Raw genomic sequence first — 24,221 nt, 5'->3', positions numbered from 1 at the left:
TGTCTTTGAGGAACATCCAGGAGGCCAGTATGCTTGTAAATAATAATAATAATAATAATAATAATAATAATAACAACAACAACAACAATAGCTACAGGACCAGAGTAAGGCATTTCAGAAGCCCTGAGCATTTAAAAGATGGCTGTATCCATCATGTCATTTAAAAATAAAATTAATATTAAATGGGAAAAGTGGAAAAGTGTTAGAAAAAAATTTAAAGCTTTTATTTTCCCCATGATCACTCTTTGATACTTTTACTTGGGGTCAGGCAGGGATGTGTTTGTATTTACATCCATTATCCCACTTAATTTGTAAAACAACCTTATGAGAGAGAAACTGCTTTCCCCCCATTTTAAGATAAGCCAAGGAGGTACCAAGATATGAATACAGTAATTCTGACTCCATCGAGCATTGAACCGGCCGGGCTGCCGTTGTGAATGTTCAAACTCGGGAATAGCATGACTTCATCGTCATCCAGTAAGTCAGCGGAGGAAGCATTGGTAGAGAGCAGGCCCTTCTCCTTTGGAGTGTCCTGTGCCTTTAAGAGGCACCCCCTCCCGCCCGCGATGCTCTAATTTCCCTCCAGGGCACCCAGAGCATCATCCCGCCCCCCCCCCCCCCCCCCCCGCTTCGGCACAGCAACCCCTCCTCCACGCCCCACACCCTCGGGCTGGGCTCTCCGCCCCAACCCGCGGAGTGGAGGGTGAGGTCTACTGCTGGAGACGAGTTCCCTCCGCCCGGACGGTGCCCACCCACTACGCCCCAGCGGAATGCCATTTTAGAGCCCCTAATTCCCACCCCTTCCAGCGACTGATCCCGAGGGGCTGGGCCTCAACGCCTTCTCTCGTCGCCCAGGTGCGGGTCGCCATGAAGGTGACCTCCCCCGGGGTTAGCACACACCCCGCAGTGCCCGCGCGGGCTCACACGTGGTGAGCGGGGAGCGCGCGGCCCCTCCCCGCCACGCGCCTCGAGCGTGCGTCCCCGCCACGCCCCTTGGTCTGGCTCCGCCCCTGTGTACGCGCTCGCCAGCCCGGACCTCAGAGTTGCGTCGCGCGCCCTTATCCCGCAGCAGAAGGGCTGCGATGTGTGCTGCGACCTGGCGATGGGGCACCCACACGTCCTCGGACCTCACCCGAGGACTGTGAAAAGCGGACGGTCCGCCTGCTCAGGATTTGGCTGGTAGGCGAGGTGCCCCGGGCCCTTGTGCGCTGAGCAGGCAAGACCGCGAGCCTAGGTCTCGAGCCCTCGTCCACACATCCTCAGTGTTCCGTACATCGAGTGAGCGTGATATTCCCTTCTTTCTCGGGATATACTGGCGCCTCGAACAAGATAAGAAATAGGAAAGGGTTCATTGGGTCCAGAAGCATTTTGTTGAGCCCCTGAGTGGCTGGACCCTGTCTGTGCTGGCAGGGACTACATCTATGGCGCGATGAGTCTGTTCCCTTAAGGAGCTTTTCTAAGCTAGGCTCCCCAACCTTCTGTTCTGGGACGGTCCAAAAATACGCCCCGAAAGAGGAGAGGGCGGAGGTCCTACCTGGCAGCAGGTGTCATCGAATAAGCTAAAATTTCAAAGGCATGGCGGGGCGGGGACAAGCTTTCGGAGCCAGAGGGGGAAGCACGATCGGCGCCCCCCCCTCCTCCCCCCAGTACCCAATCTAAGAAAAGAAACCGATCTCATCCGACACCCCCAATCCTAGACGCGAGACCGCCCAGTCCCGCCCCGCACTGGCAGCCAGCGATTGGGAGATGCAAATACCGAGTTCTCTGCCCAGCAACGGGTGACGCGCCGCCCGAGCGCGAGGCGTGGCCCGGCCGCAGCCCAAGCGGGCACCTCGGTGTTTACACGGGGCGGCCCCGCGCGCGCCGCAGCGGCCCGCAGACGGCGAGGGGGAGGGGTGGTGCGCGCGCCGGCGGGGCCGCGCGGGGAGAAAGACACTGGAAGGCGGCGGGCGGGGAGCGGCGCGCGCGGGCCGCGGCTGAGCAGGAGGCTGCTAGGAGAGCCTGCGGGGGCTCGGGGGGTACAATTCCTCCGCCCCCGCAAAACAATGTGTAGCGTGCAGCGGGACGCAACTTGCGGGAGGCGGCGGGGGCGCGCCGAACCCGCCTGAGACTGAGCCGCTGACCTCCCCCCGCCGTCCGTTGGGCCCGAGCGCCCAGCTCCTCGCTCCTCAGCTCGCGGGGGCCGGGCCGAGTTGTGGGGCGGGGCCGCCCCTCCGTCGCTGCTGCCTCCTCCCCCACCTCAGCCGCGGAGGATGCGGACGGCCCCCGGCGGCGTCTAGCGGCCCCGGGCCCAGGCGCGATGGTGCAGCAGCGGGGTACGCGGGCCAAACGGGACGGCGGGCCGCCGCCCCCGGGGCCCGGGCCGGCCGAAGAGGGGGCGCGTGAGCCCGGCTGGTGCAAGACCCCGAGCGGGCACATTAAGAGACCGATGAACGCGTTCATGGTGTGGTCACAACACGAACGGCGGAAGATCATGCACCAGTGGCCCGACATGCACAACGCCGAGATCTCCAAGCGCCTGGGCCGCCGCTGGCAGCTGCTGCAGGACTCGGAGAAGATCCCGTTCGTGCGGGAGGCGGAGCGGCTGCGCCTCAAGCACATGGCGGATTACCCGGACTACAAGTACCGGCCGCGCAAAAAGAGCAAGGGGGCGCCAGCCAAGGCGCGGCCCCGCCCCCCCGGCGGCGGCGGCGGTGGCGGCAGCCGGCTCAAGTCCGGGCCGCAGCTGCCTGGCCGCGGGAGCCGCCGAGCGGCGGGAGGGCCTTTGGGGGGCGGCGCGGCGGCGCCCGAGGACGACGAAGAGGACGACGACGAGGAGCTGCTAGAAGTGCGCCTGGTCGAGACCCCCGGGCGGGAGCTGTGGAAGATGGTCCCGGCGGGGCGGGCTGCCCGGGGACCAGCCGAGCGCGCCCAGGGGCCGTCGGGCGAGGGGGCGGCTGTCACCACCGCCTCCCCGAATCCGTCGGAGGACGAGGAGCCTGAGGAAGAGGAGGAGGAGACCACGGCGGCGGCGGAGGATGGCGAAGAAGAGACGGTGGCCACGGGAGAGGAGACGCTGGGCTTTCTGTCCAAACTGCCCCCGTGCCCAGCCGGCCTGGACTGCAGCGCCCTAGACCGCGACCCGGACCTGCAGCCTCCCTCAGGCACGTCGCACTTCGAGTTCCCGGACTACTGCACCCCCGAGGTCACCGAGATGATCGCGGGGGACTGGCGCCCGTCTAGCATCGCCGACCTGGTTTTCACCTACTGAGCCCACCGTCAGCGGGGCGCGCAAGCCCCCAAACCAGCTGTTTACATACAGGAATCAGGTATTGGGGCCCCTCGGAGGCCGAGGCTGGCACCCCAACTCCCACGCAGCCTCCCCCCTCCTAGACGTGCCCATCCCCCTCGAATCCAGACATGCCCCTCCCCCGCAGACACACCCCAAGAGAGCCCAACCCCCACCCTTTCCCTGACATCCAAGCCCCTCCCCGTCCTGCCCCCTCCTGCACAGCCACCAGCAGCCAGCCCCCCTCCGACACACCTCCCGTCCTTTCCTGCAAACCTGTGCCCCTCCCCCACTATGCACTTGCCCTTCCTCGAGGCCGGAGGACACGCCCCTGCCCTTGCTCTGGGATCCCTCCGCCTTCTCCGAGCCCGCCTCCTCTCCTGTTGGAGGGGGCGCTGGGGCCCGGCGGCCCCGCGCGCGGCTCCCAGGCCCCTCCCCTTCCATGGCGGGGGGAGGGGCGCGCTCCCTTTTCTCCGGGAGCGCTGGGACCCGCCCCCTTCTCGCGCATGCTTAATGCTTCTTGGGAGGAGGGGGCTGGTCCCTCTGTCCAGCGCTGGGGAGAAGCGGGGTGGGTATGGAGCTCTCCTGAGAAATATTTTGATTCGGGAGCTGCGGCTTCCTTTCAACCCGACGGGGCGTCACTGCCTTAATGGGAGGAGCACTCAGAAGGGGGAGAAAGGGACCAGCTGGTCCGAAAGTGTTGGTTTGGAACTTGGAACTGCCCCAAGGGGCATAACCCCCTTTCGCTTACGGGGTCGCCCAGACCCATATGCAACCTCCCCGCTCCCACCCCCACACACACACCGACTGCTTGAATGCCTCTACAGCCTATTTTGGTTTCCAGAAACCTCTCTTAAATTCTCCTACCTGGGAATTGGGGGTAGGGTCTTTTTCTGGAAATTCACCAGGAGACAAAAGGGGCTACCTACCCAAGAAAACTCAGAACCAAGACACATACCAAGCTGTTTGGGGACAGGGTCCCTGCTGCTCCCCTCCTCCCCCGGAAGTGCCCTGTCACTCCAGGGCACACTCCCAGCCTGGGCGGCTCCTCAAGCCCACAGCCCCATTCTGTCACCCAAGCTCCTCTGTGCCCACAGTGGTCGATTTCAGTGGGAGAAACTGAGGCACGAAGCTACTAGGGGTTGAGACTGAGGCGTGATAGCAGATGGAGTGGCAAGAAGAGCCTCGTTTTTAAGCAGCTGACTTGAGAGAGACCATGGACTGGACCAGTGAGACTGGAGGGCGGTCAGAGCAGTGGAGGTGTGCCCTGTGCGCCTCAGTTTTTCCGTGAACAATAGGGATAGAGCTGCTGTAGGAGGAAGTTGTGTCCAGTTTCGGGTGCCTTCGGGACCCTGCCCCTGATGTTACCCCTGTTACTCCAATTCTTGGCTCAAGCCCCGCCCCTCCGGCCTCCCCCGACCCCCCTTGCCCTCACTACCTGTATCTCACCGGCGTGTGTTCACCCTCCCAGGTGTGCACACACTCTCATTCACACACACAAATCTCAGGAACAAACGGTCCCAGAGTCCTCCGGGACCCCTGCCCAGGGTCTCTGCTGGTCTCTGCCCCACGCGTTCCCGTCGCTGACAAAGCCACCAGCTGCCTCCTTTACGCTTGGTGCTCCGGCTCTGGGCCTTTTCTCGCGCTCTCTCTCTCTCTTTCTCTTTCTTTTTTTAAGTAAAACAACAACAAAAAGACAATGAAAAACCCCAGAAAACGTCATGTGAGTGAAGAGATGTCATTGTCTGTGGTCTTGGAGAACTAGTCTAGTAGCTGAGGGGAGGGATCCCTCCCATCTGGGGCACTGGCACCCACAGCAGGACTTAATGCCAGTCTGATGCCAGGACTGAATAAAGTGTATTTGCCCCTACCTCGCCCTGTGGTTCTACATGTCTGTGCCTTTCCGCATCCCTTCCCAAACAGTTTGCCAGATTTAAGTCTTTTGATTGAGCACCATACAGGAAGAGCTGGGGGGTTCCAGGGCAAGGAACCTGGCCCCTCCAGCCTCTGTCTCCCTCTATCTCAGGACTCCCTGGTCTTCATTAAGGAAGGGGAACTCATTCCTGCAGGGGCCAGGCAGGTAACAAATGAATGAGAGTCTGGGAGGACATGGGCTCGCGGGGAGAGGAGGGTGCTCACCTCCTGTCAGTTGATTCTGTACAGGGATTGCACCCCACAGTGGCCAGATGGCTAGGTTTTTCAAGAAAAAAGTGCAAAGTGGCTGTTTCTATGATCATCTCAATTTCAAAATGAAAGCTGACTCATAGTTTTAAATCCTTGTGGAGCAAATGAAATGTATGAGACATACCTGGTGCAGGGGGGCCCATTTGACCCTGATCTTAATGAGGATTAAGAAGCAGTGTTGGGCTCAAAGCCTAGCTCCATTCCCTGTGTGACCTTGAGCAAGTTCACTTGACCCTGACTCTTCTTTCCATATGTGTAATATGGGGATGATAGTAGTACCTGCTTCCTAGGGTGAAATGGAGTTCGAAGTGAGAAGCATTTAACCAGAAATTGTATTACTCCCTTGTCCAGAGGAGGAAACTGAGGGTCAGAGTGGTGAAGAGCAACCAAGATCAGAGACGGGGCTCCAAATCTTGGCTCGGTCTCTGTATTACTTCAGGGTGCTACCTCTCCCTGTTCGGAACTGCACAGGGCTCAGAGCCTAGAGCGTGGTGCTGGTCTCAGTGCCTGGCACATAATTGGCCCAACGTATAAATTTATTAAAGGAGGAAAGAAAAGCCTCAAGCAACAATGATTTCTACCCCTGAGAGTCTCACCATGTGTTTTGGAAACGGACCAAGGCTTTCAAAATTCTTTTGTCCCCCGGACACCCCTGCACCTTAATTATTCCTCTACCAGGTCCTGTGACTTCCTAAGGTTGGACAAAGCCTGTTTCCCCAGTAAGAACCAAGGCCGAGCGTGCAGACCTTATTTAGAGGGTATTTGGGGCCTGGGATACCCATAGGGGATATAAAGGGGGACTAGAGCACGGTTTGGGAGGGCTGGGTGTGTACAGAAAGGTGGCCTGGGGCAGCGCAGAAATTACAGTGACAGTTTCTCGGCTTCTCTGATTGGAAACAAGATACCCCACCCCCCAAGTCCTATAAGAAAGAGCTAAGGAACTGTGGAAGACAGACAGGTGGCCCCCATAACCCCCTTCCAGCAAAGACTTCCCCAGCTGTGGGAAGTCTGGCCAGCGGAGAGCCTCTCCCTGCCAGCTCTTTGAGGGCCCGCTCCAGTTGCAGAGCGCCATTCATCCAGGGCTGCCTGTGTCTGGTGTCTGAGTGAGATCAGGTGTGACTGCCTGGCCGTCTCGGTTCAGGGTGGGACAGACTCTGGCAGACAGTACTTGTACTGCCCCTCCCCCACACTCACCCAAGGCCCCTCCCGGGTGGGAAAGGCTTTGCCAGGCCTGCAGTGCCATTTGACTTCCTATACCCAATCCTGCTTCCTCCCTTTTCTTTTCACAGGTGTTTATCCCTAATAAATATTTTGCACCCCAAATTCAGTCTCTGTGTCTGTTTCTGGAGAACCCAGTCTGCAATGGAGGATGCGAGGGGCTGGACAAAGGGCATCGGGTAGCTGGCTCAGCAACCCTGGCCTGGCACCTCTGATCCCGCCACCCCCCTGGGAGTTGGTGTCAGGAAGAGTCTATTCACCTCACCACCAACACGGCCCCAACCTTAGGGTTGTACCCTTTCCAGTAGGCATCCCATAGACACTCCGGCTTCAGCCCACAAGGCGCTCCAGAGCCCTCTGCTGATGTCGTTCTCATGTGAACCCCCTCTCCCGGTCAAAGCTGAGAAAGGGCGGACGGTCATCAGTCTGTTTGCCCTTCAGAATCCTCAGGGAGGAGGCCGAGAGGAGGGGGCGGGGAGGCTAAAATGCCTGGCTGTTTACAGTGCGTCAGCCTTGGGCCAGGCTCTTTCCCTTTGCAGGCCTTAGTCTCCTCATATGTAAAGTGGAGGAGATGGGATAGGAATAGAGGCGAGACCATTTATTACTTGGTTCCTTCCATTTCAGAAGGAAATGGATTCTGACCTGAGAAAGGTGGGGGGATCTGCTTGTGTGGACTCTGGGGACACCTAGTGGCTGAAAGGAGTGGGAAGCAGTTGGGGGTGTGTCCAACTCCAAGCTCACTGCATTCATGCAGTTACTGACTCAGGTCCCTTGCCTGGGCTCTTTGAGCCATCTTGGTTCCAAGGCTTCAAGACCCTTAACGCCGATTTGTTGGTTATCCATTGCTACATAACAAATGGCCGAAATTTAGCAGCTAAAACGACGTGTTTGTTGTTTCCCAGGAGGCCAGGTGTGCCTTAGCTCGGTTCCCTGCTCAGGATCTCACAAGGCTGCAGTGAAGGTGTTGGCTGGGCTGCCTTCCGTTCTGGAGCTCAGCATCTCTTCCGAGTTCACGTGCTGGTGGGCAGAATTCCGTTCCTGGTGTTTAAGAATGGGGTCCCTGTCTTCTTCCTGGCTGTCGCCTGGGGCCATGCTTGATTCCTAAGAGCCGGTGCTCACAGTTTCTTTCTTCACAGGCCTTCTCACTGCACGGCAGCTGCTTTTGTCAAGGTCAGCAGGAGAGCCGAAACCGGTTTGGCTCAGTGGATAGAGCGTCGGTCTGCGGACCGGAGGGTCCCGGGTTCGATTCCGGTCGAGGGCATGTGCATTGGTTGCGGGCACATCCCCGGTGGGGGGTGTGCAGGAGGCAGCTGGTCGATGTCTCTCTCTCATCGATGTTTCTAGCTCTCTATCCCTCTCCCTTCCTCTCTGTGAAAAATCAATAAAATATATTAAAAAAAAAAAAAAAAAAAAAAAGGTCAGCAGGAGAGTCTTTCTCAGCTTCCAGTCACTTGACTCAGGGAAGGCTCTCTTTCAAAGGACGTGCTTGATTCAATCACGCCTCGGAGAAAAATCGCCCTTTTGATGAATTAGAAATCAACTAATTTGGGACCTGAGTCACATCTGCAAAATCCCTTCACCTTTGCTGTTTTGACCTAATCACGAGACTGACGGTTATGATGCGCTCTGGTCTCGCCCACACTGGGGAAGAGCTTATGTCAGGCTTGCACAGCAGCGGGTAGGAATCTTGGGGGCCATCTTAGAATTCTGCTTATCTCAACTGTGGGTTCTCAGGTTTGTATCTCCATCCCAACATTTCCAGACTTGTCTGTCTAGCTGCCTTCTTTTTTTTTTTTTTTAAATATATTTTATTGATATTTTACAGAGAGGAAGGGAGAAGGAGAGAGAGTCAGAAACATCGATGAGAGAGAAACATCGATCAGCTGCCTCCTGCACACCCCCCACTGGAGATGTGCCTGCAACCAAGGCACATGCCCTTGACCGAAATCGAAACTGGGACCCTTCAGTCTGCAGGCCGATGCTCTATCCACTGAGCCAAACCGGTCAGGGCATCTAGCTGCCTTCTTGTTATCTCCCCTGGGATATCTAATTGGTCCTCCAAACTTGGCATGTCTGAAAGTAAGTTTTTGTTTCCACAAAGCTCCCAAGCCTGCTCCCTAGTCCCACCCACATCTTCAAACATCACTTAAAGGCCAAAAACCTCTGTCTCATGGCTCCTCTCTTCCTCATGGTGTCAGATCCCTTGGCCCTGCCTTCAAAATGTGTCCTGTGTCCTAGCACTTCTCCCCTCTTTCATGGCCACCCTCCTGCTCCTGGCTCCCATCGTCTCTGGGTCCTGTACTGACCTCCTCACTGGACTCTGCTTTCTCCTCTGCCCTGTTCACAGTCTTATTGTCCACACATCAGCTAAAGGGATCTGGTTAAACCATAAATCAGACCATGTCCTCCCTCTGCTCAGCACTCTCTAATGGTCTCCATCTCATTCAGGCTCAAAGCCAAAGTCCTCAGCACGTCCTCTAAAGCCCTGTGTGATCTGGCTGTGGCTCATCCTGGTACTTATTTCCAACTGCCTTTTCCTTTTCTCACCATGCTCTAGCCATACTGACTTCCTTGCTGTTCCTCAAAACTGCCAAGCACACATCCACCCACCTCAGGCCCTTGGTACATGCTGTTCACTCCGCTTGAAATGCTCTTCTCCACTTTCTTCATGTCTCAGCTCCAATGTCATTACCTCAAAAAGGTCTTCCCCAACCAAAGTATCACCACCACCCCTTATGATATCTCCTTTGCTTTATTTTTCTTAATAGCATTTACCACATATAGTTTTTATTTTGTACCTTTCCAATTATTTTTTAGATTAAATTTATTGGGGTGAATTTGGTCAACATGAACATATAGGTTTCGGGTGTCTGTCTTTTCAATTAATATGTACATTTCACGAGGAAGGAATGACTTCTGCGTTGGACTCTGTGCCGTAGGTCATTCGATCTCTCATTCACTCACCCATTCAACAGACATTTGTTAAGGGGTTACTTATGCCAGACTCTGGACATACAAGATGAAAAAGACAGATCTGAGGAGGAGGAAGATACATAAACACAGGGATAGGAATGCACTGGTGGAGATGGACAGCAGGGCCGGGGGAACACAGAGGAGGCACTTAGTCCAGACATGGAACAGAGGGTGGTCAGGTCACCTCCTCCGGGATATATTTTTTTTAATTAAAAAAAAACATATTTTTTCCTCCAGGATATCGAAACTGTGAGACCTCAGTAAGTTGTGCTTTTAGAATATGGCTACAAGTTCGTTGACATTCCTTCCATGAAAGTCCTTCCCCTTGAATCTGGGCTGGCCTTTGTGATCCACTTGTACCAAATAGGATACAGTGGAACGATGCTGTACGTTTCCAAGGTTCGGTCACACCCGACTACCATGTGAGAAGCCCAATGACCCTAAGACCATCATGTGGGGAAGAAGCCCAAGACACACGGGGAGACCACGTGTAGGGGCTCTAGGTGTGCAGGCACCTGCTCAGGGGCCAGACATGTAGGTGACGAAGCCTCCAGGTGTTTCCAGCCCCGTCATTCAGGTCACTCCCAGCTGTTGTCGTCTTCCCAGCTGAGACTCGGCCATCATGGAGCAGAGAAAAGCCACCCCCTCTTGCCCTGTTTCAGTCCCTGACCCATAGTTAGTGCTCAGGAGCATAATGAAGGGTGGTTATCCACACTACTGAGTTTGGGGGCAGCAATTATAACTAGAACAGTAGGATGAGGTGATTCAGAAGGAAAAAAGCTTTCCAGACACCAGTAAAGGCAAGTGGGAAGACTCATCCAGAGAAGCTGACGTGGGAAGAAGTGGGCTGTGGCTGGAGGGGCGGTTGGGAGAGAGGAGATAGACTGACAAGAGCATGAAGGCCCTTGAAGGCATTTGGACTTTCTCCAGAGTCTCCACACGGAAACCCAAGGGGTCTTTTGAAAACACAAATCTGACGATCATGGAAAACCTTGCGGGGGCTCCCCACTACATTCACCACCTTCAGGGTAATGGCTAAAGTTCTTGACCCCGCATTCAAGGCCTTTTGCAGTGTGTTTTATAGACTCTTCTTCAGCTACCATCTCTGCTCTAAAACTTCCTCAGCCATGCCAGGCCACTCTGCATGACAATGGCCTCCCATACCATTGGTCTTTGCTCTTGTTGAGAAATTGGAGCAACTTTGGGCCAATCACATTGCCTTTTGGAGCCTCAGTGTCCCCATCTGTACAGTTAGGGGGTTGGACTAGAGGTCTTTAAGAGCATACCCGGCCTGGCATTGTAGGAGCCTATGGAAGGAAGGGTGGGAGGGAGGTGTTTATAGCCAAACCTGCCTGTCTAGCTTTTTCCAGGTTGCCTAGCAATGAATTCCAACCCTCTCCCCAATCCTCGGAGGTCTCTTAGCAACTTAATTTTTCACTCTCAGTTGTTTTCAGGATTTCCTGTTAACTAAATGAATGTCAAGTTCTGCTTCTTCTATCCAAAAAATATCTTACACTAAGGATCTTTTTAGAAACCTGGATACCAACCCAGAATGGAAAGAAGTCTGGGTTTGAGGTCATTGAAGGATTTACTGTGTGACTTACGTTACCTGACCTCTCTGCTTTTAATGCAGATTATGAATACCTGTCAGGTGTTCCTTAGGGCTTTCCCCCTTCTTTTGTGTGTATTTTATTCAACTGCTAAATTTATTCACTCTTTCAACAAATCCTTACTGAGTGCCTGCCCTGTGCCAGGCACTGTCTTAAGGATTGGGAATTCTTCAGTGAGCAAAACCGACATAGTCCTTGCCTTTATAAGGCTTTACATGCTAGTGAATGGAAACACACAATATATCAACACTTAAATATCTATACTAATAAAAGGGTAATATGCTAATTAGACTGGGAGACCTTCCGGACCTCCTTCTGGACAAAGCCATGGTGGTGGAGCTGAGGCAGAGGTGGTTAGGGGCGATCAGGCCAGGAGGGGAGAGCAGTTGAGGGTAATCAGGCCGGCAGGGGTGGGGGTCAGTTGGGGGCGAGCAGGCTGGCAGGTGGGGGGGAAGTTGGTGGCGAGCAGGCCGGCGGGGGCGGGGGGGCAGTTGGGGGTGAGCAGGCCAGCAGGTAGAGTGGTTAGGGGCAATCAGGCAGGCAGGCAGGTGAGTGGTTAGGAGCCAGCGGTCCCGGATTGCGAGAGGGATGTCTGACTGCTGGTTTAGGCCCGATCCCACAGGGACCGGCAGTTGGACATCCCTCGAGGGGTCCCAGATTGGAGAGGGTGCAGGCCAGGCTGAGGGACACCGCCCCCCCCCCTCCGTGCATGAATTTTGTGCACCGGGTCACCAGTATATAATAATGTCATGTGGTGAAGGGGATAAAGAGTGAGGAGGGGCCACTATTTCAGATGAGGTGGTTGTATCAGGCGATCTAGAGAAGCTTAGGAAGAAGGGCAGAAAAATCGTGGCTTCTCCCTTTTTCTTGTCAACCTCCTATCCTGCCTCTTCCTCTTGGCTGAGCTCAGCTGGATGCCCGCTGACAAGGGTGGCTGGGAAATGCAGCCTGAGCAGGGAAAGAGCGAGGAACAGACTGGAAGGCAACCGGACCCAGAGCTGCCTGTGATCCTGGGGAGGGCCACAGCATTTTCCTTCCACTTCCCGCCTACAAACTTTTGAGAACCTTAGGATGAGTTCCTCCTTTTTCTCCTCCTCCTTCTTTTAATATTTTGATGCTTAAAACTTGTGGTAAATACACATAACATGTCATTTAGCACCTTAACCATTCTTAGGTACAGAGATCAGTGGCAAGTAGTCCAGGGTTGTGCAACCATCACCACCATCCATCTTTAGAACTCTTTTTATCTTGCAAAACTGAAACTCTGTACCCATTAAAAAACTCTTCCTTTCGCCTTCCCCCCAGCCCCTGGCAAAAACCATTCTATTTTCTGACTTTATAATTTAACTATTCTAGGTACCTCATATAAGTAGAATTTACATTATTTGTCTTTTTGTGACTATCTCACTTCACTTAACATAATGTCCTCAAGGTGCACCCATGTTATAGCATGTGTCAAAACTTCCTTTCTTTTCCAGACTAAATAATATTCCATTGTATGTATATACTAGAGGCCCAGTGCACAACATTCGTGCTCTGGGGGGTGAGGGGTCCTCAGCCCAGCCTGGACCCTCTCCCAGTTCAGGACCCCTCGGGGGATGTCCAACTTCGGCTTAGGCCTACTCCCAGCAAAAGCGCAGTTGGACATCCCCCAAGGGGTCCTTAGTGCTGCCTTGAAAGGCCGGAGAGGCTCCTGCCACTGCCGCTGCGCTCACCAGTCATAAGCCTGGCTTCTGGCTGAGCGGCACTCCCCCTATGGGAGCACACTGACCACCAGGGGGCAGCTCCTGTGTTGAGCATCTGCTCCCTGGTGGTCAGTGCGTGTCATAGCAACTGGTTGTTCTGCCGTTCAGTTGATTTGCATATTAGGGTTTTATTATATAGGATCACATTTTGTTTATCCATAGCATGGAAATTTGGGTTACTTCCACATTAAGACTTGTGAGTAATGCTGCTATAAGTATGGTGTACAAATATCTCTTCAAGATACCCTGATTTTAGTTCTTTTAAATGTATACTCAGAAGTGGAATTGCTGGATCATATGGTAATTTTATTTTTCAAGGAATTGCCATAGTGTTTTCCATAGCAGCGACACCATTTTACATTCTCACTAACATTACACAAGGGTTCCAATTTCTCCAGGTCTCACTAACGATTGTAATTTTCTGGTTTTGCTTTTTATTTGTTGTTTTTGTTTTTTGTTAATCCTCACCCAACGATATTTTTCCATTGATTTTCAGGGAGAGTGGAAGAGAGAGGGAAACACGAGAGAAACATCGATGTGAGAGAAACACATCGATTGGTTGCCTCTTGCATGAGCCCTGACCAGGGCCCAGGCCGGGGAGGAGCCTGCAACCAAGGGACCTGCCCCTGACCGGAATCAAACCCAGGACCCTTTGGTCTGCAGGCTGACGCTCTCTGTCCACTGAATCAAATTGGCCAGGGCTGGTTTTGCTTTTTTATTTTTTGTACTAGAAGCCCAGTGCACGAAATTCGTGCACGGCGGGGGGTTGTCCCTCAGCCCAGCCTGTACCCTCTCCAATCTGGGACTCCTGGAGGGATGTCCGACTGCCCGTTTAGGCCCAATCCTGGTGGGATCGGGCCTAAACGGGCAGTCGGACATCCCTCTCACAATCCAGGACTGCTGGCTCCCAACTGCTTGCCTGCCTGCCTTCCTGATTGCCCCTAACCGCTTCTGCCTGCCAGCCTGATCACCCCCTAACCACTCCGCTGCCAGCCTGGTTGATACTTAACTGCTCCCCTGCCAGCCTGTTTGCCCCCAACTTCCCTCCTCTGCCAGCCTGGTCACCCCTAACTGCCCTCTCCTGCAGGGTTGATCACCTCCAACTGCCCTCCCTTGCAAGCCTGGTCCCTCTCAACTGCCCTCCCTTGCAGGCCGGGTGCCTCCCAACTGCCTTCCCCTGCTGGCCATCTTGTGGTGGCCATCTTGTGTCCACATGGGGGCAGGATCTTTGACCACATGGGGGCAGCTATATTGTGTGTTGCAGTGATGGTCAATCTGCATATTACTCTTTTATTAGATAAGATAGAGGCCTGGTGCACTGGTGGGGGCCAGCTGGTTTGCCCTGAAGGGTGTCCCGGATCAGGTGGGGGTTCCCTTGGGGTGTGGGGCGGCCTGAGCGAGGGGCCTGTGGTGGTTTGCAGGCCGGCCAAGTCCCCTGGCAACCCAAGCAGAGGCCCTGGTATCTGGGATTTATTTTCCTTCTACAATTGAAACTTTGTAGCCTGGAGCGGAGCCAAGCCTGCTGCTCCCTCCGGGGCGGGGCGGCAGCCATTTCTGTGGCAGTTAATTCACCTTCTACAATTGAAACTTTGTAGCCTTAAGCGGGTGAGCCCGGCCAGGGTGTGCGGAAAGCTTTGCTTCCCCTGTTGCCGCCGGCAACCCTGGCCTGCTCTCTCAAGCTCCATTCTGCTGCCATTTGTTTGAATTTGTTTACCTTCTATAATTGAAACTTTGTAGCTTGAGTGGAGGCTTAGGCCTGCAACGGCTATGGAAAGCTTGGCTTCCTCTGTTACCTGGGAAACCTTGCTCTCTGTGGCTGTAGCCATCTTGGTTTGGGTTAATTTGCATACTCGCCCTGATTGGCTGGTGGGCGTGGCTTATGTAGCGGAGTGATGGTTAATTTGCATACTACCGTTTTATTAGAGAGGATAGTAGCCATGCTAATGGATGTAAGTGCTAGGATCATTTTGAGATTCAAACAACCATGAGCTTTTTATCCCAGGCTTGTGATTTCTTTGACAGAAGCATTCTCTCAAAAATTTAGCCTGAGCCAGTGTGGCTCAGTGTTTAGAGTGTCGGCCTGAGGACCGAAGTGTCACAGGTTCCATTCCTGGTCAAGGGCACATACGTACCTGGTTTGCAGGTTTAATCCCCAGTTGAGGCACAGGCGGGAGGCAACCAATCAATGTGGATCTCTCATATTGATGTTTCTCTCTCTCTCCCCCGCCTCCCTCCTTCTACTCTCTCTAAATAATCCTAGACTGCGAGAGGGCATAGGCTGGGCTGAGGGACCCCCCACCTGAGTGCACAAATTTCATGCACCGGGCCTCTAGTAATAATAATAAATAATTTAGTCATCTTACCCATTTGACTCTAGCCAGTTCCATGTACTAAAACCACACCCACAATGCTTCAATGCATAGGGCTTAGGTTTGCTTTATTTTTTAAAATATATTTTTGTTAATAAAAATATATATTCATTGATTTCAGAGAGGAAGGAAGAGGGAGAGAGAAACATCAATGATGAGAGAGAATCATTGATCAGCTGCCCTCTACACGCCCCTCACTGAGGATTGAGCCCACAACCCAGGCATGTGCCCTAACTGGGAATCTAACTGTGACCTCCTGGTTCATGGGTAAATGTTCAACCACTGAGTCACACCAGCCAGGCAGGTATGGCATGTTTTAAAAATTCTTGCAGCACACCAGTTGAAAATCGCTGCCTTACCTTATCTTTGCCTTGGAACATTTTAATGAATTAATAGATTTTACTGTGTCCAGCACCTTTTAAAAGCTCATTTCTTTCTATTTGGGCTCAAGAGGCATTAGACTTTTCCACTTCTGCAAGGACCTAACTCCTTATGACGCCCTGAAAGATCTCATGTGGCCTGCCTCTCCACTCAAGGCCTATCATTTTGAGCTCCAGGATCTTTTATTCTCTCTCTCTCTCTCTCTCTCTCTCTCTCTCTCTCTCTCTCTCTCACACACACACACACACACACACACCCCTAAATAAGTAATACCTATGAAGCACTCAGACAATCCTTTGCACATAATGAGCATCGTACAGGATGGGGCAAACACAGGTTTACAGTTGTGAGTACACAAAACACAGGGTTTATTCTTATATTATTATTAGTTAATTATTGTATTATTTTTAATATGAACAACTGTAAATCTGCGTTTGCCCCATCCTATATATTTGATATTCTTATTAGTCTGTGTTCAGAAAATATTTATTGAGCTGCCTACTCAGTGCCAAGCACTATGTGAGGCTCAGGATACAACAGTGAACGGAGGAGATGTGCAGAGCTCACTCACCCCTGCGCCCATAGCTAGGGCGAGACGGAATGGGTGCTCAGGATGTGGAGACATGTTTGTGCAGCAGTGCCTGACGGAGCTGGTGCAGCTCCCAGCCGAGCGGTGGCGCTCCCAAGGCCACACAGCAAATGTGGGACCAAACCAGGCTGCAGCCACACAACAGGGAATGATACCAACGAGCCTTTGCTTGGCAAAGGCTGCCTCTCCAGGGAGATGGGCCACAGGCACACACCGCCCAGGGCAGAACCAGGGGTGGGTTCGGAGAGAACCGAAGGAGGCTGTCTCATTGGCTCCTTCCCTTCCAACACCTCCTCCCCAATCCCAACTCCCTTCTCAAGATTGGGGGGGGGGGGCGGGGCTGATCCCTAGCCGGGGGTAGGGACTCAGAGAGGGAAAAAGATAAGGGGCCCTGATATAAGAGGAAGGTAATTCCTGTTAGGGACCCATAGGTGAGGCTCAGTGATGGGTGGGGGTGGTGGGAGCGGGGGGGGGGGGGGAGAGGAAGGGAGGGCTTAGGTAGAAGATGAGCGTTTGTATACGGGGTGAGGGAGGGCTCCCCGAGGGGATGCGCCCGGGAGAAGGACTGAGGAGACAGCGAAGAGATGGAGGCTCCGTGAGGGCAAGGGTTCAGTGAGAGGGAGTGATTGGAGAGTCGGCTGAGGAGTTTGAGGGGACTGCGTGAGGGGTGCGGTCCAGGATGTGGTGGGGTCTCTGCGAGGGGCCCGGAGCCTCAGAGAAGGGAACCCTGGAAGGGGGCAGGGGCTGGTGATCCGGCAGGGGTCCGCGATCTGCAGAGCCGGCCCTTGCGGGGCGCGGGGGGCGGGGGGGCTCCCACCCCAGCATCACCCCCACCTCCGACTGCGGCGCAGGCGCGGCCGCACCGGCTTTCGCCCAGCTCGCGCTCCGACTCGGCTCGGCTGACAGCAGGCAGAGGTGAGCTCAGCCCTGCTCCGCGCGGCCCGACCCCCACCCCGCCCTCCCCGGGGTTCCGGGGAGCCCCCACGCTGCCCGCACCCCCAGCTCGGCCGTGCCCCCGCCCCGGTGTGCCTCGGGCTTTGGGAGGGGATGTCTCGGGGGAGCAGCCAGGCAGTGACCGCTCCAGCTCCCGCGCCCGAGACCCCTCGGGCGGAGGCTTCCAGGACACGACCCGCACACACTCCACTGAAATCCCATCGCCCTCCCGCCCCGACTCAGTTTACCTCCCGGGGAAAGGAGGCAGTGAGTCTCGGCCCGGGCATGGGTGGGCGGGCCAGAAACACGGGTGCCGTGGGGCGGGAGACTTGGCCTGGTTTCCCTGGCCTCGCCCCAGGAGGGCGCCCCCTCTCGAGGCCTCAGCCGCGCGGACGCTGCAGTGGGCGGGCCTGGGGCTCTGGGAAGAACCGCGTGAGGCCGCCAAAGGGGAGAGACTCCATCCATCTTCCGGCCCTCGCGCACGTCACCTGCCCGCGCGCCTCCCCCCGAGCGCCGACTCCGCCGCAGTCTCCCCCCTCGCACCCTGGAGCCCCCTCTTCTTCCTGATCCCTTACCAACGAGCTCCTGCCCCCTCCCCAGAGGTTTCTATGGCAACCCTCGTCCCGGGCACACGCGATGTCCTCCGCATCCTTTCCCGCCCACCTCCAGACCCCCAGACCGCCAGACCGCCTCCCAGCCACCCAAGAACAGGAGGGGCGGGGGAGGCCGACCGGAAGGCAGCGTCAAGGTCACCTTCCTTCTCCCAGGCCAGCAGGATTCCGTGATTCGGTATATTTGGGGGAGGAGGACAGCTAGCCGCAGGGGAGGAGCTAACCCAGGCCAAGCATCCCTGAATCCTCTCCCTGCCCTCTCCCTTAGGGTCTTCAGTTACTGGTCGCCGCACTAACTCGTCCTGGCCCGCGGACCCCATTCATTCTCCCACCCGAGCCACTGTGCTCCTCAGCGCGCGGCGGTCCCGCAGTGGCCACGCCCCTCCGAGCTCCGCCCCGCCCGCCCTCCAGATCTCTCGCCCTCTTTCTCAGCTTTTCCCCATTCTCTGTCTATTTTTTTTCTTTGTTTTTCCCCCTCTTTTTCGCCTGAATTGTGGGTAAGGGCTGTGAATTTAAAGACAGGCTTTAACCACAGCACCCCTGTGACTTGTATGGATCCGTGGGGACTCCAAGAAACACCCCCAACACACACTGTGGCTGTCTATACTTGTGTTTCTGTCCGTTTATGTGTGTTTGTATGTTTTTGTGTGTTTCTTTGTGCTGTGTGTGTTTATCTGCATGGGTCTCTGTGCGGTGTGATATGTGTGCCTGTCTGGGTATGTCTTTGTGGTGTTTGTGTGTCTGTATTGGTGTGTCTCCGTGGTGTGTGTGTGTCTGTATTGGTGTGTCTCCGTGGTGTGTGTGTATGTGCAGGAATTTGAGGGCCACATCTGACTGGAAACGAGAGAGGACTGGAAATTTGTCTTACCCTTCAGTGTAAGCTCATTGCTTTATTTTGTCTGAAGCTGCTCCGAGGGGCTGAGGGCCAACCTTGGAGGCGGGAGGGCAGGAGCGCAGGCCTCCCCAGCTCTCCCCCACCTCCGACTTGGATTCTAGTTCTACCTGTGGGTGGATAAGTACCTTTCATTCTGAAACCCCAGTGTCTCCATTTGTGAGAAGAGGGGGTCTTAGATAGGGTTCCCTAGAACTCTAACAGCTGTTGAACTTAAGAGCCCCTAATCCCAAGGGCCCCTGACTTTCACCGCCTGTAGAGTCAAGATTCCTTGGGACTTGGAGGTTGCTGCCTTCTGAGGGGCAGCCCTGGGGAGGGGTCTTTTAGGGCCTTACAGTTTGTGGAGCTCTGACTGCAGCCAGGACAGTTACCCCCAAGAGTACCCTACAAGGGGGGAGATTTTGAGAGAAGATGGGGATGAGGACCTCTCACTCCAGATATGGAGCTCAAAAAGTTCAGGACAAAAAAAAAAAAAAATAAAGAAATTACAGTAATAATAATAAGCACAACCGCCACCAGAAGACACAATAACTACACAGCAGGTGTAATCATTAGCCCTGTTTCACAGGTGAGGAAACGAAGGCTCAGAAAAGTGCAAGCGCTTGTCTATGGTCACACAGCCAGGAAGTGGTGGGTCAGGGGTTCCAGTCCAGACAGTGAGGCTCCAGAACCCACAGCCCCAGCCACGAGTGGCCTCCAGAGCAAACACACACCTTTACTGACACCTCCAATTGCCAGGCACCGGGCTAATCCCTTCAGTGCTCTGGCTCGTTCACTGTATACGAGGGAAACCCAGGCCAGGATTCCAGAAGGCCAGGCTGTGCTGTGCGTGAGGGGTGTCTTCACGGGGAGAAGTGGATGGGACACAAAGATTCAGGAGCCTGGGAGGGTCACCATAGGCAGCTCTCGCTGATCCTTCCCTCTGTCCGCTGAACCTTGCCTATCCCACAGGACTCCAGGATGCCCAACTGTGACCGTCCCTGTGGCTGTGGCCCAGGCCCCAATGTGGAAGACGGCAAGTGGTATGGGGTCCGCTCCTACTTGCACCTCTTCTATGAGGACTGTGCAGGTACCGCCCTCAGTGATGACCCTGAGGGGCCTCCTATTCTGTGTCCCCGTCGACCTTGGCCCTCACTGTGCTGGAAGGTAAGGCCCGAGGAGGAGCAACTCTGGTGATTTCCTGTGGCTTCCGGGAAAAGATGAACTCGGTGGATAGAAAGAAAAGGGATGGCGTAGCAGTTAAAAGTCTTGCATGTTCAAGCAATAGAAAACCCAGCTCGGATGGGTTTAAACTATAAAGGGAAAATGCTGCTTATTTTCTAGAAGGAATCAGAGGTTGTGTGCCTTCAGGCAAAGTTCGGTCCAGCAGTCCAAACCATCACACCGAGGGACTCAAGATTTCTCTTAGTCTTCAGGCTTCCCATGGCACCCCCACCCTTGCAACCTGTTAGCTTCAGGTTCTGCCCACATGTTCCCCAATGGCTGCTACTGTGCTGCCCCTCAATCTTCTACTCCACACCATCCAAGGGAAATAAGAATTTCCTCTAGTATTTCATCCAGAAAAGAAACAATGCTTTTTATTTCTAGAAGTCCTGGCAAGTATTGCATTGGCTCAGACTGGGTCACTTGCCCAGGCCTGAACTAATTATTGCAGCCAGGGGGATCGTTTATGCTGACTGGTAGGGATGCAGTCCATCTCACGGAAATATTACTGTGCTTCCCAGTGATTTAGTGGGGTTCTGTTTCCAGGGCAGTGGAAGATATGAGAGAAACAGTTGATATTCATATCAGCCAGGTAGAGTGGTCAGTCAGGGCGCGCTGTGTGGGTAACGGTATGGAGGTGGCAGTGAGCAGAGTCCTGACAGTGGGCATAGCTCTTTGATCAACTCTATAGGAAGACAGAGGCAGAGAGTCCCTCCCCTCTGCTTTCAAAAGGCTTTACTCTAGTGGAGAGGTGAGGTGCCAACCTGTGCAGAGTGAACCACAGCCTCAGGCCAGGTGTGCAGAGGATGCTGGGAGAAGACATGCTCTCAGCGCCTGTGGTGATCAGGGAAGATTTCCAGGAAAGTCAGTACCTCTTTACATTTTTTAAAGCATCTTCTAATTGCCAGGCAGTGCCCTGACCGGTTTGGCTCAGTGGATAGAGCGTCGGCCTGCAGACTCAAGGGTCCCAGGTTTGATTCCGGTCAAGGGCATGTACCTTGGTTGCGGGCACATTCCCAGTAGGGAGTATGCAGGAGGCAGCTGATCGATGTTTCTCTCTCATCGATGTTTCTGACTCTCTATCCCTCTCCCTTCCTCTCTGTAAAAAAGTCAATAAAATATATTTTAAAAAAATTGCCAGGCAGTGTGCTAGGCTCTTGGGGACACAGAACTGAAGAAGACGTGGTTCCTGTCCTCAAGGAGCTCCTAACTGTGGTTCATTTAGTTATTCTGCAAATATTCACTCGGCTACGACTCTATGCCAGTACTGTGCTAGGCATGGAAGACACCTCGTGAGCCAAAATGGACACAGTCTGCTCTCGTGGCTCTCAGAGCTCTCAGTGTGATGGGGAGGCCGACATCACTTACATGGTAACCAAAGTACACATCCTAGTGTGCACCAAGGTGAAATCACTGGAGAATGAATGGGCAGAGCCTTTGCAGAGTGTACAGTAGGTGGCTTGACCCAGTTTGGAGGTGTCCTGGAAGGCTTCCCTGAGGAGGTGAGGTTTGAGATGACATCTGAGGGATGTGTAGGAGTTAACCAGACAGAGAGATAGAGATAGAGGGTAGAGGGTACTGGGGATAAGACCCAAGTAATGATGGAGGGGGACTCAGGTTGGCAAGGGAAACCCACCGCCAGGTGGGAGCTGGGAAGGAAATTAATCAAGAGGTCTCAAGATTCCAAGTAGAACATGACAGTGTTAGATCCTAGCAGGTGTGCTCTGTGATTCCCATCTCTTAAGGTTGGGTTCAGGGGTTACCTTTAAATCCAGTTGGGATCCAAGGTGCACTAGGGATCCCTTGGCCTAGGGCCCCCGACGGACGCTGACTGCCTCCCAATCTGTCTGCCTCTCTCCAGATCAGCCTGTCCTCGGGGACCCTGCTGCTGCTGCTGGGTGTGGCAGCCCTGACCACTGGCTACGCCGTGCCCCCCAAGCTGGAGGGCATTGGAGAGGGCGAGTTCCTGGTGTTGGATCAGCGGGCAGCTGACTACAACCAGGCTCTGGGCACCTGCCGCCTGGCAGGCACGGCCCTCTGCGCGGCCGCCGGGGTCCTGCTGGCCATCTGCCTGTTCTGGGCCATGACCGGCTGGCTGAGCCAGGACACCAAGGCAGAACCTTTGGATACTGACGTTGACAGCCATGTGGAGGTCTTTGGGGACGAGTCAGAGCAGCAGCTCTCCCCCATCTTCTGTGATGCCGGTGGCCGTTCTTGGTTCTCGCCGCCCGCCAGCGCCTTTGGGCATTCCTCCGTACAGACCATCCAGCCGAGGTGGAGCTCTTGAGCTGCCCACGGAGCTGGAGGAGGCCCCGGACCCAGAGACTGGACCCCTCCTCCTCTTCACCACACCCCACCGTCTCCTTAACGTCTCCCTTTCAGCAGGGAACCTCTGTCTAAGCCCACAAAAGGCTCAACTCCAGGCCAGGAAGTCCGGAGCTCACACTCTCATGCCCGTTCCCAGGGGGCAGGGCCCAACTCATCCAAGATGCCAACCTTCCCCACGTCCACTCAGAGCGCCCCGCCTCCCCTCCTTCCCGAGGCTCTTCAGGGGCAGAGAGCATCTCCCTCCACCTGTCCCCATGCTTTTCTCTCTGTGGCCACGCCCCTTACCTGTCCAGACCACCAGTTCCTGCCTCGGAAGTAAAAGGAGTTTGGGCCAGATTCTCGAGTTCCATGATTTTCCTATTCTCCCCTGATGTAAGTATTACCCTCCATAGGCAAAAGTGGGCGTCATTCTCACCCATTGACCCCAGCCTCTCTCAGCTGCACAGGATGCCTCAGGATGAGTCAAAGATGCTCACTGGACTTCCTGTCTAGGATGGCGCGAAAACAGTTACTCCCTGTTTTCTTCATGCGTTTTGGCATCAGAGCCTTCCTCCCTGTCCACCCCATCCTGGGCTATTACCAGCTCCAGTGTACAGATGAGGTGGCTGACTCCTCCTGGGCCAGCTCTTGTTCTCTCGCTGTAGCAGGGCCCTGCGTCTTCCCAGCTTTCCTGGGACCCCCAGGGGTTGGGGACAGGCTCGGCCCAGAGAGACTAGCTGGAAGCCTGATGTCCCAGGTGGCTAAGAAAATACTCTGAACACGCATTTAAATGGCCTCTAAGGGCCAGGGGGCAGGAGAACTAGGATGTCTTTGTTCCTCAAGTCCCCCACACAGCTTTGCTGGTTTGGCTCAGTGGATAGAGCATCAGCCTGTGGACTGAGGGGTCCGGGGTTTGATTCCAGTCAAGGGCACATGCCCAGGTTGTAGGCTCCATCCCCAGTAGGGGGCGTACAGGAGGCAGCTGATCAATGATTCTCTCTCATCATTGATGTTTCTCACTCTCTCTCCCTTCCTCTCTGAAATCAATAAAAATATACTTTAAAAAAAGAAAAAAAAAGAGAGAGAGAGACATTAAACAAAAAAGTCCCCCCCACAGAAACCATCATCCACTTGTGATGCATCATCTCCGTTCTCTGCCACCAGGGGGAGCTCCAAGACAGCTGGAAAGAGACCTCAGTGGACCCCGCCCCTACCCTCTGGGCTCCCTGTCACCACCAGCCTTGAGGCCACCTTGCCGGGGAGGGGGGGGCGGTATCCCCAGTCCTCCCCCACCAGGCAGGCCCTACTGCTCTTGTGCCCCAGATGGTCTCCCCATTCTGCACCTCTTCCATCCCACCTTCCTATTCAATAAACAGCTGGGGTAATACTGATTTTGCTTCTTTTCTTCCTGACCACGGGGGCGTGGGGAGGGAGGAAAGAGACTGTCTTGTGTGCTGGGCACTTATGTCCATTATTTCTCATTTGCTTCTCACGAGAAAGGAGATTATTATCTCCATTTTACAGATGAGGTAACTCATGGTCAGAGAAGTGAAGCCACTTGCCTAGGTTTCCTGGGGAGACTTTAAATGCTTGCTGGATGGGAAGGAAATTTCTCAGCCATCTTGACAACCTACTGCCCCATCCCTGAGAGGGAAGGAGGGCATGGAATCCCTTCAGGCCATTATGGGTTAGCTGTACTCACCAGGGCCCAGGCCCTGCTCTCGGTGCTGAATAAACCCCATGTGCTGTCCACACCTTAGAGATGGCAGCTCCAGCCTCCCAGTAGCTCCAGCCAAAACCTCGGAGTCATCTTTGACTCCTCCCTTTCCTCACGGCCTGAATCCAGTCCATCAGCCAGTCCTGTCAGCTCGACCTTGGAAATACATCCTGTACCCAACCTCACAGCTAGCTCCCTGGCCTGAGCCACCATCACTCCTC

At 54.6% G+C, this 24,221-nt stretch overlaps 2 protein-coding genes across 3 annotated transcripts; both read left to right on the top strand.

Moving 5' to 3' along the window:
- Window positions 1–1,755: 1,755 nt before the first annotated feature.
- SOX12 (SRY-box transcription factor 12) lies at window positions 1,756–6,775 on the top strand. The gene has a single exon (XM_079783842.1). It carries the CDS (start codon window positions 2,300–2,302, stop codon window positions 3,248–3,250), a length of 951 nt encoding a protein of 316 aa, XP_079639968.1. The 5' UTR covers window positions 1,756–2,299; the 3' UTR covers window positions 3,251–6,775.
- A 10,432-nt stretch (window positions 6,776–17,207) lies between these two features.
- NRSN2 (neurensin 2) lies at window positions 17,208–23,630 on the top strand. Of its 2 annotated transcripts, none has more exons than XM_079784604.1 (3): window positions 17,208–17,252; window positions 19,725–19,919; window positions 21,838–23,630. In XM_079784604.1, the coding sequence occupies exons 2-3, from the start codon at window positions 19,734–19,736 to the stop codon at window positions 22,261–22,263; spliced, it is 612 nt and encodes a 203-aa protein (XP_079640730.1). In that variant the 5' UTR covers window positions 17,208–17,252; window positions 19,725–19,733; the 3' UTR covers window positions 22,264–23,630. The 2 variants fall into 2 exon arrangements, with proteins under 2 accessions (XP_079640730.1, XP_079640729.1); XM_079784603.1 differs by lacking the exon at window positions 17,208–17,252 and adding an exon at window positions 17,790–18,059.
- Window positions 23,631–24,221: the final 591 nt, after the last annotated feature.

The sequence above is a fragment of the Cnephaeus nilssonii genome (assembly GCF_951640355.1).
Source record: "Cnephaeus nilssonii genome assembly, chromosome: 11".
Lineage (NCBI taxonomy): Eukaryota > Metazoa > Chordata > Mammalia > Chiroptera > Vespertilionidae > Cnephaeus > Cnephaeus nilssonii.
This window is presented reverse-complemented; position numbering and strand designations above follow the sequence as displayed.

Excerpts from the sequence above, each read along its gene's own strand:
- NRSN2 (XM_079784603.1), top strand. The coding sequence starts at position 17,907 with ATGTCCTCCGCATCCTTTCCCGCCCACCTCCAGACCCCCAGACCGCCA. Across the intron at positions 18,060-19,724 it reads CAGCAGGATTCCGTGATTCG|GACTCCAGGATGCCCAACTG; the intron begins GTATATTTGGGG and ends CCTATCCCACAG. Across the intron at positions 19,920-21,837 it reads GGCCCTCACTGTGCTGGAAG|ATCAGCCTGTCCTCGGGGAC; the intron begins GTAAGGCCCGAG and ends GCCTCTCTCCAG.
- SOX12 (XM_079783842.1), top strand. The coding sequence starts at position 2,300 with ATGGTGCAGCAGCGGGGTACGCGGGCCAAACGGGACGGCGGGCCGCCG.